General features: G+C 30.8%; 1 protein-coding gene across 7 annotated transcripts in view; it reads left to right on the forward strand.

Moving 5' to 3' along the window:
- The window catches only part of Moe (moesin), a 39,354-nt gene that overhangs the window by 22,474 nt on the left and 4,071 nt on the right, over positions 1–12,809 (forward strand). For 3 of the 7 annotated variants that reach the window (XM_087412392.1, XM_087412396.1, XM_087412391.1), the window contains 8 exons: positions 4,983–5,006; positions 6,466–6,498; positions 8,992–9,114; positions 9,723–9,995; positions 10,477–10,806; positions 11,104–11,346; positions 12,156–12,331; positions 12,420–12,636. In XM_087412392.1, the coding sequence (XP_087268518.1) occupies positions 4,983–5,006; positions 6,466–6,498; positions 8,992–9,114; positions 9,723–9,995; positions 10,477–10,806; positions 11,104–11,346; positions 12,156–12,331; positions 12,420–12,636 (1,419 nt within the window). Of the gene's footprint in view, positions 1–4,982; positions 5,007–6,464; positions 6,499–8,991; positions 9,115–9,722; positions 9,996–10,476; positions 10,807–11,103; positions 11,347–12,155; positions 12,332–12,419; positions 12,637–12,809 lie in introns of all 7 variants that reach the window. The other 4 variants (XM_011051078.2, XM_087412394.1, XM_087412393.1 and 1 more) reach the window with 3 other exon arrangements.

Consider the following 12,809-nt stretch of genomic DNA (forward strand, 5'->3'; position numbering starts at 1 on the left):
CCGAGACTTACTACAGGAGGAATTGCTGGAGACTATAATTGAGAGATGATAGTCGAACGATGATCAGTCATACATAGAATAACATTTTTATGACATTTTTGCGACTGATGTTAATTTCTATTTTCTAATGTAGATTAACTTTAATTTCACGATTTAACTTTTTTTTTTATAGTAAAAATCAGAAAAAGATGAAGTTAAATTGATTAAAGTTAATCTGTACTGATAGAAGTGGATGTAGGACAAAAGTTTAAAAAATAGATTAAACCAATTTTTTTATTATTTTTTTATTTATTAATTTTTTAGTCATTAATGTTTTCTTTATTATCTGTTACTAAACAATATAAAAAAAAGAAAAAATATATGCGATTATATATAAAAATGTGATTTCTAATAAAATAGGATAAATATTTAGAAAATTTGAAATAAGGATATTTAAAATTAACAAAAAGATTTTGCAAGAAGATTGAGAAATTGATAAATCAATTACAGAAGAAAGGCTTGCACAGGTTCAATCATATATGTGCAGAGGTGTACAAATCTTTATGCAGGGATATATAAGGTGTTCCAAGCCTGGCGAGGCTACCTTTCACCTGTGGATACTTGGCGCAATTTGGAATCGGCTTTTTCTTCGGTGAAAATGTCGAGATAGGTCTTTCATCGCAATCTTTTAACTTTCGACATTGAATATCTTTATTACCAATTCTCATAAATCTAATAAATTGGATAATTCTGCTGGATTAAAATCTATTCAATTGAAATCTAATAAATAAATTTTTATCTACGTTTCTATTTTTAGAATATCCAAGAAAAATTCTTTGGCTGCAATATCTCTTTTAAGAAAAATTTACTACAAGTTCAAGAAATCTGTGAAGTGACATGCAATGGATCTAAAATGCTGGACGATTCGTGAAATAGATTCTCCAGTACTCCATCGCGTGGAATTCTCATCTTGGGGGGGAAAAAGATAACATCCTCAAACGAGTCAACCGTTTCACTAGACTTGCTAGACGTGCAAAGGCCGAAGAAAAAAAAATGAAAACGAGGACGATGTGCCGCAGTCTTCGTAGAAACGGACCGCTTATCGTGCGGTTGCGATAAAAGAGAGAAACAGGAAAAAGATAAATGGAGGATCACCCATCCTCGCGCGTGTTGGCATTGTCTAAGATACGCGTGTTACTTATTAAACAATTCAGTCGAGTGTGTTACATCACAGTTGTACGTATGAAAATATCATCTGATGAATCACGCGATGAAGAATCGCCTAAGGAATTTCCCCGCGAGAAAGTACGGAGGAGCTTCATTATTAGTCGTTTATAATCGAGGAAATAAAAAGGCTAAAGCATTAATCAGAAATGTTAAGATATCGACAGATCCTCCTTTTTTCTCGCAAAGTTAACTGGTAAAAAACGACACTGTTGACATTCATAACATATCTTTGAAAATCTATAATATTTTTTGTATTAAATTATTTTTTCGAAAATTACTTGCTACAAAAACTGGAAATTAGGGAATAGTTAGGCAATTTTACAAAATTTTCTGGAAAATTAAAATTCTTAGCTTTGGAGAAGTTTAATATGCGTACTTTATATCTACACAGTTGGAATACTACCAACTATTTAACAATTAAATCCAAACAGTATCAGCAATACTAATTTACATTAAATTACTCCCGCAATAAAATATTTGATGATTTTGAAATTAGAAAATACAAAACATTTTAAAATATTAAAATAGTAAGGAAAATCATAAAATTTCTTAAAAATCTTGTAGAAATCAGAGAAAAGTGAGAAAATTTTAGGATGAGGAATTTATAATATTATAATCTTGTCAAGTAAAACATCATTTTGTCGTCGTTTTAAAACTGTATTTTATTCAGCTTTTTTCTTTGTGATTTATTTCAGCTTTCTTGTACTAAAGTTGTCTTCTGGAAATTTCTGCGTTGCCCTAATTTGTTATACGCGGAATTGTTGATTATTCCGTGTACGGCTTTTCTCTTACGCCCTTTAATGGTGCATCACTTTCTCTCAATTAGGATTCATATTAACCCTTTAACAAAGGTCGACTCTCGCATGAATTGCGAGTGCTTGCCGAGTACGATACACTTGTTGAGATTACATCGTGTGCGTTTTCCGTTCATGCTCAATTCAATTTTTTTCTAACGCTAAAGTACTCGTCGCAAATTATGCGATATAAAGAAAAAAAATACATGTAAGTATATGTCAGTCCTATTCTGGATTGCTAGAAAAAAAGTATAAAAATATTTTCCTCAAGATTAACAATTGCAGAAATAAATCCAAGAAATATTCCTTAATTAGTTATTAAAGGAAAAAAAGTTAATATAACGATATTTTTGCTTAATGAGTTTATTAATAAATCATTCCTAGTTTTTTCAGGAAATAAATTTCCAGAAATTACATGAATAAGCAGTCTTTCAGTTTACAGTATTGATTCATAAAAGCCATGATATCGAGTAACGTCGCTGCATGTAACATTGTTAATACGTGATAGGAAATAGCAATTTTATCGGTTTCCAAGACATGGACATCGATAAAGTTGAAATGGTTGACATAGCTGAAATTCCGCAATAATGAGTAATTTATGACGTATGGCTATTGCTTGCAATCACTCTTGAGAGCGTGCGTTTTGCAATTAACGCGTGCGATGAATTTATCGCTAATTAAATCGTAATTCGTTGTGATGACCGTGAAGCACGCGTCTAATATTAAATATTTTTCATGAACGCGGATTTAACGCCACAATAAATCTTACGGAGCATAAAGAAATAAACGATAAGTCAATTCCACTTCATTTCAAAATTTAAATAGTAATATATATTAGCATATGATTGCATAAGAAATAAATTAGTATTGTAGATATAAGTCGAGAGTAAGTTTAGTAGAGAGAGTAGTTTTTTTTAGTTTTTTTAAACTGCAACTGAAAAATTTACCATCCTCATTATTTCAATTGATGAATCGAGTAAAAATGTATGCCTTCCTTTCTGCAATAAAAAAATACAAAAATATAAAAACTTTATAAGAAAAATACAAAAACTTTATAGAGAAATTCGGTGGAAACAATTCCACTTTGTTGTCAAAATTTAAATGGTAATATATATTTGCATAAAGCATAAAAAATAAATTAGCATTATAGTAAGTCAAGAGTAAGCTTTAGTTTTTTTAAACTACAACTGAAAAGTTTAGTATCATTATTTTAATTGATGAATCGAGTGAAAATGTATCTTCCTTTCTGCAATAAAATAAATACAAAAATATAAAAACTTTATAAGAAAAATACGAAGACTTTGTGGAGAAACAGTGGAAACAGCATTCTTCAATTCTCTCTGCTTCTTTTGTTAAACCGTGCTGTATTGCAATATTTCGTTTTATTGTCGCATCAGTGTGTCACTGTCATGTTACAATGCCTGTAAAGGCGTCGTGTAAAACTCGTCTTGAAGTAGGCGACGGATGCGTCGTTTCAAGGACTCCCATGAAACTGGGCTACATCCTGCGGGGATGCTTGATCATTGTGCTTGATCTTCGCGAACAGGTTGTGAGTTGAAAGCTCCTGTGGGCTGTTATGTAACATAGCAGGATCTTTAATGATCGACACATTCTCGTTTTCCTCGTGTCATTCCGACCTGTTCGCCAACCGCGTCTCTCTCTTTGTACATATATATATATATATATATATATATATATATATATATATATATATATATCCCATACCATATTTCCATTATCGCACGAATACTGTAAAAGGTCACATTGGGCCACGCATGCAAACCTGGATTGCGTCGAATGAGAACAAGTGAAGAATAAGATTATAGGAAATTAAATCTGATGATCAATCCGTTATTTCAAATTCAAATTGCGTTGTGATTTCATCGCGATCTTTAGAGTATTAATATTCATGATATTAATATTTCGGGAAAATATATAGAACTACATAGTCTCTTCGATGCTTTTAGTTAGAAAATCTAAGGAATTAAAATTGGAAAAACTATGAAATACTTTTATTTAATGATGGACTTCTTCAATATTTAACATAATATCTCTTTTAATCAAATTTTAAGAATATAAGTAAAAATAACTTTTTCTTTTTAGTTTTAATTAGGCTCAAGCTTCTCTCGACAGAGAAATTTAATTTAAATTTTAGATAAAAGCGAATAATTAATTTCAAAATTAAAAATATTTCTAATCTTGCCTATAATATTGATAATTAATTAGGCAAGTAAATAATATTTAAATGATGTGATGCAAAAAATTTATTAAACAGTATCATCAGATAATCGTCTTAAAATCATGATTTATCAATACTTTATTTATCGATGATCACATGAAATTTAACTGGCAGCTCAGTTATTTTGGGTGTTTAACAGATGTAGAAAACGTCATTCCATCAGAGAAACGAATATTATTTTCAAGACTGACGACCGAAATAACTAGCGATTTATGATTAGTTTTTGTATTTCCGATAAATAGGGATAAATGATTTTTAATTTAAACGAAGAGGTTGAATTATGATTTACAATGATCGATAATCGAGTATTACAAATTTTGTCACTACAAAACTAACAAAAATTATTTTTCAGCCTGTCAGTTGGAACTTTTTTCCAATTTGTCCAATTTATATTTTTCAAGCATAAAGAAGAATAATAACATGAATTATTGTTTATATCATAAGACATTACATTATATAGAATTAATATTTGGACATAAGGCGACACTTTCTTTGTCTGCCTCGAGTTACATTTCTTCTCGTATTCACGACAGTCCTTAAAATTAGTGTCATTATAAGTCACGTCACAAGTGGCATCTGGTTTACCATAATCTAACATACGATATCTTGAATGCTGACACGATAATTTCAAGGATGCGCTCGTGGCCGAGATACGCAGAATGGTTTTTAATACCGCAATACTTTAACATCACCGTATTTTTATTCTTTGAACGCATGCCAACCGCAATACTAACAACTGGAAGCGTGGACTTCCGTTCTTGTCTAGGGTAAGTTGCAAACAATTTGATTAGCGTGTGTCCAAGCTGCATGCCGAAAAGTGATGCACGTTTGACGACACGAGACATCTTTCCGTGAAATATCTAATATTAAGTCTGATAATTGTGTTCCTAGTCCATTCTCATTTCAAGATCGTCTTAAATAATAAGGCCGATAATTAGCGTCTAAGGTATTGCTTAAGACGGTTTTGAAATAAGAACCGACTATGAACACCAATCTAAGATGCCAATACAGCTCTCCGATTGGTTTGTGACCATCTTAAGACCGTACACTGTTAGAAATGCTTCCTTTACATGTAAATGAAACTCGTGATTATGAACGAAATAAAAGTAATGAATGATTTAACTGAAAATTAAGTTACAGTAGTTAGTTAAATGTAAGGAATGTGTATATTAAGTTTCATAAATTTTCATGAAAAATATATTAAATTTTAAGTACATATATACAAATATATATATTCCAGTTATAAATACATTAAATTTAATGTAATGTCATGAAATTAAGTTCAAATTGTGTAATTTAAAAGTATTAAATTTCATGAAATTTTTAACAGTATACTTAAGATAGTCTTAAATATAAGAACGCATTACAAATACCATCCCGAATCCGTTTTTATTTTAAGACCATTTTAAGTAACGTCTTAAGATGCTAATACAGCCTCCTAATTGATGATGAAGAAGTCTTGTAAGAATAAGAATAAGAATTTCTTACACGAGTATATGAATAAAGAAATTTTTATTCACCAAGATGAATACTGCCCCATGACTGTGTAACTTTTTTATAAATTGTGTAACCTTGTTGTTACGAGGCAGACGCATTGTACTTGATGCCGTCAAACGAGACATCGCTTATTTGTCGTACCTTTTGACTGGAAAAAATAGCGATAACAAATCATATGTTGTTTGATAATGAAATGAAATAAGAAGGCGTCCATGCTGTTACATCATGATCATGATCGTGACTGGTGGGTTTTTTAAATGCCGTCCTTGAAACGTATCTAACGCATGGATGCAACTCGACGATCCGTTTCTTCGCGAAAAACTGTACCTCCCGTGAAAAGTATACACTGAATTTTTCATAAACTAATTATTCTTTGTTATTTTTGTTTGACGGATGTGCAAGTAACGTTTTTTTAATTTTACGATAAGCCGCGCTTATTGCGTGTGTCAAAACCATTTATTTGTTATGACTTTTGGGTTATATTCACTGATAAAGAGAGTCATTTGAAATTTTATTATAATTGTTTTAGATTATATAGTAAAATGATTGCTGAAATGCAGTTTCATGATATCAGTTATATCAGGTTATCATCAATATATTATTATAATCTCATTTTATTTATTTGTGACACTAAATATAAAAACTGATATTTTTAATCGAATGCATGCACTGCACCAATAATACACTGCAGATGTATGGGCAATATGTGATATTAGCAAATAATTGCAGGTGGTTCCTTGCGGTCTTCGAAAAATCTGCAACGTAAGAGCACATAGAATTTTCTGATCCTTATATATTATTTTGATGTATTCTTGGCACCTGATTTAAATTCCCGAATTGATTGGAAGTAACACATCATCGATGATCTTTTACTTTCGTGCTTTACTATATGTTTAATAGTCGATCGAATTAATTACGCTGAGGAAAATGTCTGGTTGAATTAATTGGAATTCTAGTTGAAGATGGAAGAATCAAAATTTTCTGGTTAAATTTGCAAAATTCTAGTTGAGGTAATTGAAATTCTGATCGATATAATCAGTCTTCTGCTTCAGCCATTTTCAATCGGACATTTTTCTCATTGCATTGAATAACAAATTCATAGTTCCCATTAATATTCATTCAAAAAAAAGAACATTTTATTTTATTCACGCATCTAAATTATTCAAAGAGATAAGATATATCTATGCTTTTTTAGTTAGTTTATTCATTCATAATGATGTATTATACAACACAGATATACAGCAGAATTTACCACAAAATTTATTTTCAATTTTAAGTGAATAGAATAGGCTTTTTTTATTTTATATAATAAAGTAAAATTTAACAGACATCACTTTGATTGAAAATTTTTCAATTATTTTAATTAGGAAAATTCTTTTTTCTTTTGTCAAGTTTTACGATACGAATAGAGAAATAAGTATTTTTATATTTTTCTCTCTTAAGATCGCTCATCATAGGTTGACATGATTGACATGATTAGTTTGTGTGCACTATTATTTTATTATCTCTATTATGTATTACAACTTTTTTTTATTCCTTATTATCTTATGTCATGCAAGTCCCGCGACACAAGAAAATATAATAATCTCAACATGTGTTTTTTTAAAACAATATTACTAGTAACATAACGCGCGAGTTATGTTTTTGTTTCTTATGTTTTATGAAATATAAATTATAACCATCCATCATATGTTTGACAGTTGCTATAAAAAAGGAAAAATGACATAGCGAAGTCAAAAGAATCTCGCGTCACTAAATCCTTTCTGCTTAATTTTATTTTTAAAATAGTGCAAACCGCATACGTTACATAATTCTGCATCGCAAATGTTATTCGCGAATGTCAGAGATATCGCGGAAAAACGCGTTAATTATCGTCATGGTAGCTACTAGAAACGCTGTCGATTGCTTATCTATTGCTTCGCGCTACATTTTTTTTTATATATCCTCGTTAATAACGTAGATAACTACTAGGTAAAATGTGGCAGGAACACATTCCAAAAGTCGACCGTCGTCGTGACGTAAGTTCTTTCGGTGATTTGGATAAGATTCCACGAGAATGGATAATGAATGACTAAGGCAAATGCATTTCTCGCGTATGGAATCGATCTGTTAAAAAATACTTTTGCGCTTAACAATTCATTAACCTTTGCGATATTTATCATTTCGCGTGTCTTTAACGTAATAAAAATGTGTTACAACTTTTTTTTATTCCTTCGATTGTGTATCGTAATGGATCGTCTATAAAAATGTATCCATTCTAAGAAAAAAAATATTGTGTCAACTTCATTTATCTGTAACAGGAAATTTCGTTGATATAGTTTTATTAAATAGGAATTATTACTTCATTTCTATAATATAATAGAATGTATCTTGCTTTATCTTATCTTTTCTATTTTTATAATGTAGCTACATTATATTGTAGCAGTATATCGATTTATTTTATATAAAAATCGTATGAAAGTTGAGAGGAACAATTTTTTTTTGTACATTTTTTTTGTACACAACTGTCAAACATATGTGTTAACATTCATCAAGGTAAATTCCATCGTAAATTACATATTTTCATAAACAATGATGAACATTTTTAAACTATTCGTACTTAAGAGACGCAACGGCAGATATTCAACTTTGATCGTACCTGCAACACTGATATCGCAAACATTATGTAATTATGATAAATTTTTTGATAACAACGTTGGCAATATAGTGCGAATATATCTGACGCTACAAGGTATCGTAATAAGAAAAAGAATTTATATAAAGAATGATATCTTTTTATGAGGAAAAAGACAGAACTTTTAATAGCATTCACTAAAAACATTCTCAGATATTCTATATATCCCTCTATTAATTTTTATTGCGATATAAAAAATATATTGAATTACATAAAAAAAAGTATATTGAAGTAATAGAGGTAAATATATTAAAATATTATATATTAATTAAAATATTATATATATTGATGTAATCTAATGTATTAAGTACTTAATAATACTCTAAGATATGTATATAATTAATGGATTAATTTCCTTATCTGCGAAACCATATCTCTTTTAGTGAAAAATATTTTTCTACTATTTCATGATCTCATATTCACCCATTATTCTTTTGATGTCACGAGAACTATTTGTTCACATGTTTAACTATTATCTTATAACACGATTCACAAACACTGCACGCTTTTTACCTTTGAGCGTCAAGTGTGAGAAGCAAGACAATTTCGATCGCATCATTTATTTTTTTCAATATTTGCAGGTGATGAACCAAGAGGTCAAGAAGGAGACTCCACTGCAGTTCAAATTCCGTGCAAAATTCTATCCCGAAGACGTCGCCGAGGAATTGATACAAGATATCACGCTGCGACTTTTTTACCTTCAGGTAAAAAATTATTATTCACGCCTCATTTCATTTCGCGCCTCTCTCTCTCTCTCTCTCTCTCTCTCTCTCTCTCTCTCTTTCTCTTACTCTATCTATCTTACTTACGATTTTAATAACAATTTTTAATTTGCTGCTTTTATTTTTAAACTTATGATTGATGTCCAGAACAAATTGATCTAACATACAAACAATGCATATCTTATTTATTGATTGGATTAAGTCATGTATCGAACTATCATTCGTTTATTTGATTTAATTCTTCCCGTCATCTACTATCTCATCCTCCGTGGTGGATACACGAACACAAGGAATGCGCATCAATTTTTTGCTCAGTTGAACCAAACAAATATATTGTGTATAATAGTGTTTAAGAACAACGATGCTTAGCGAAATATCACTTACAATTTGGAATAATATCTCGAATAAAAATAAAATCTGTATTTTTCTTATATTAGTTAATCAATATTTTATTAATTGCTTATAGGCTTATATAATAGATAGCGATCTTATTATTGAATTTTGTTACATGTATTAATCGGTATTGCTGTTAGATTAGAATTAATTAGAAAATTTTATGTAATCAATGATAATGTTTGAATTGATTGCAGGTGAAAAATGGTATTCTCACGGATGAAATATACTGCCCACCGGAAACTTCCGTTCTGTTGGCTTCGTATGCCGTTCAAGCGAGACATGGAGACTATCAGAAAGGAAATCATCCCGCTGGCTTTCTGTCAAATGATCGGCTGTTACCACAGCGTGTTGTGGATCAACATAAAATGAGCAAGGAGGAATGGGATAACTCCATTACAAACTGGTGGCAGGAACACCGTGGTATGTTGCGAGAGGACGCCATGATGGAGTATCTGAAAATTGCTCAGGTATCTGTTAAATAGCATGAATAGGATATGTAAATATATGGCGAAATATATGGCGAAAACTTCAGAAGGGATTGGATATTCTAATATACATCATCGATGTTTATATTGCAAAATTATTTTAAATTATTTTATTTTCACATTATTTGGATTCTATATTAGAAATTCCTATTCGTCTTTAAGAAATTTTATTCATATGAAGTATTAAACTTGTACTACAATCCGTTTTCTGAAGGCTTGCGCATTTGTAAAGCAACGAGCGTTTATAATTATACTTTTTAATTACTCGCATAATATTGTATTTTAACTCGATGTTTATTTATGACATAGTATTTTTTAACCAGTCTTGCGAAGAACATTATGCGAACTCCATTGCTGCACTCGGAAACATTTTTATCATATGAAAAATTGTAAAATATTACTATTCTTGGACTGATATTACTGGTACTATTTTAGTATTTTCTTTCATTTTTGTTTTTCATAGGACTTAGAGATGTATGGTGTGAATTACTTTGAAATTCGCAACAAGAAAGGCACAGACCTTTGGTTGGGTGTGGATGCTTTAGGTTTGAACATCTACGAGAAAGATGATAAGCTCACGCCGAAAATCGGCTTCCCCTGGTCCGAGATACGGAATATCTCGTTCAACGATAAGAAATTTATAATCAAGCCAATCGACAAGAAGGCACCGGACTTTGTATTTTTCGCCAACAGAGTCAAGATTAACAAGAGAATTCTTGCGCTATGTATGGGTAATCATGAGCTTTACATGCGCAGACGTAAGCCAGACACGATCGACGTGCAGCAGATGAAGGTAGGAACATTACATTATATTACATTATTGAAATAATTAAAATTAATGAAATATAATTATTAATGCATATACTTATCTAAAGTTGATTATATAACTTTCTCATTAGCAATACGTATTTTACATCATTTTACATAACCATTGTAGCACATTAAAAATTTATTTAGGAATTAAAATAATTTAACAATTAAACGCTATCGCAATCTTGTGATTGTTAGGATCCACTTTAATTAATTATAAGAAATAAAAAATATATTTAGCTTCTGAAGTTGTAACGAGATTGTAATAAAATTTTTTCAGGCTCAAGCAAGAGACGAAAAGATGGCGAAACAGCAACAGAGAGAGAAATTGCAATTGGAGATAGCTGCCCGAGAGCGTGCGGAGAAGAAACAGCAGGAATACGAAGAGAGGCTAAAAAATATGGCAGAGGAAATGGATAGGCGGAATGCTGAGTTGAACGAAGCTCAGGAAATGATTCGGCGCTTGGAGGAGCAGCTGAAGCAATTGCAGGCTGCTAAGGAAGAGCTAGAGAATCGTCAGAAGGTGAGAAAATCATCAGAAGATAATCTCTTTAATTAGTTTAAAAACTTTTTAAAGAGTTTAAAAAACTACCATTATAACTATCAATGAGCGGTTAATTTTTTTATTTTTATTCTTTTTATCCTTCATTTCTTACTTGAGCGAATGGTTAACATCAAGTTCTAGATTAACATCAATTACTATAAGTCAAGTTCAAATTACTATAAGTCGTCTTATAAGATATAATATTGATGTTTATTGTTCGTTCAAATAAGATATATAAGTTTATCAGAAACGCTGAGAGTGATTTGATTTTTCGATCATAATATAATTTTTTTGCGCTATTCTACGAATTTGTGAGCATACGATAGTGATAACCGTACAGAATTTATGATTCCTGAATATTAAGACAATTGCGGCTGCTGTCAAATTGGAATTAAAAAATTGTTCTCGGTTAATTCGATGTTTTCTACGATTTTATAGATAAAAAATTTGAGGACTATTGAGGGATCCTATAATGTAGTCGTAAATTTAATTGCAGATTTATAAGTAGCATACAAAAATTGTGACCGTTATAATATTACATATAATAAATACATAAATATATTACATATAACGTTTATGTTTATTATATGTTTACATATAATATTACATACAATATTATTAAATTTATAATATTATTAGGCGACAGTTTTATATAAAAATTGTCTTTCACTAAGAATCAATGTAGGTTTTAATGCTCTTTTCTTTAATTATTTAATTTATTTTATAAGCCGTTATTTGAACTGTTTTTTGAACCGTTATTTGAACAATTTGTATTGTGTGTGACATAGGAATTGACAGCAATGATGGAGAAATTGGAACTCTCGCACGAAATGGAGGCTGCGGAGCGCGCTAAACTCGAACAAGAAATAAGAGCCAAGCAAGAGGAAGTACAACGCATACAATCTGAGGTGGAGGCTAAGGATGCAGAAGCTAGAAGATTACAGGCTGAGTTTGAAGCTGCCAAGTACGACCAGTTTTCTTCTTTTTCTCATCCTTTGTTTCTTAATTAACATAATTGGGGATAATTGCATATTTATCATTTATTATGCAAGATTAAGACAAGAAGAAGCTGACCGACAATATCAGGCTAATCAGACTCCGCATCATCATCACGTCGAGGAGAACGAAGAGGGTGAGGAGGAGGGTGAGGACGAAATTCCTCAAGGAGACGTTACTAAGGACCTCGCGACTGACGAATCAATAATCGATCCTGTCGGGGAGCGACGCACTTTAGCGGAGAGAAGTGAACGTCTTAACGACCAATTGAAGGTACGTTGATATGCAACGTTAATATATTTTATTCAGATTTTATTTCTTATTTTAAATAACTTTGTAATTTTACGTAGTTAAAATTTTTTTTAACTGCTTTTATTCTTTAAAATATGGAAATACGTTTTTAAAATGATGCAAACTTTGTAAAAAATTCTACTGTATACACTGTT

Source organism: Acromyrmex echinatior, chromosome 13 (genome assembly GCF_024713525.1).
Source record: "Acromyrmex echinatior isolate Ae372 chromosome 13, ASM2471352v2, whole genome shotgun sequence".
In the NCBI taxonomy this organism is placed as follows: domain Eukaryota; kingdom Metazoa; phylum Arthropoda; class Insecta; order Hymenoptera; family Formicidae; genus Acromyrmex; species Acromyrmex echinatior.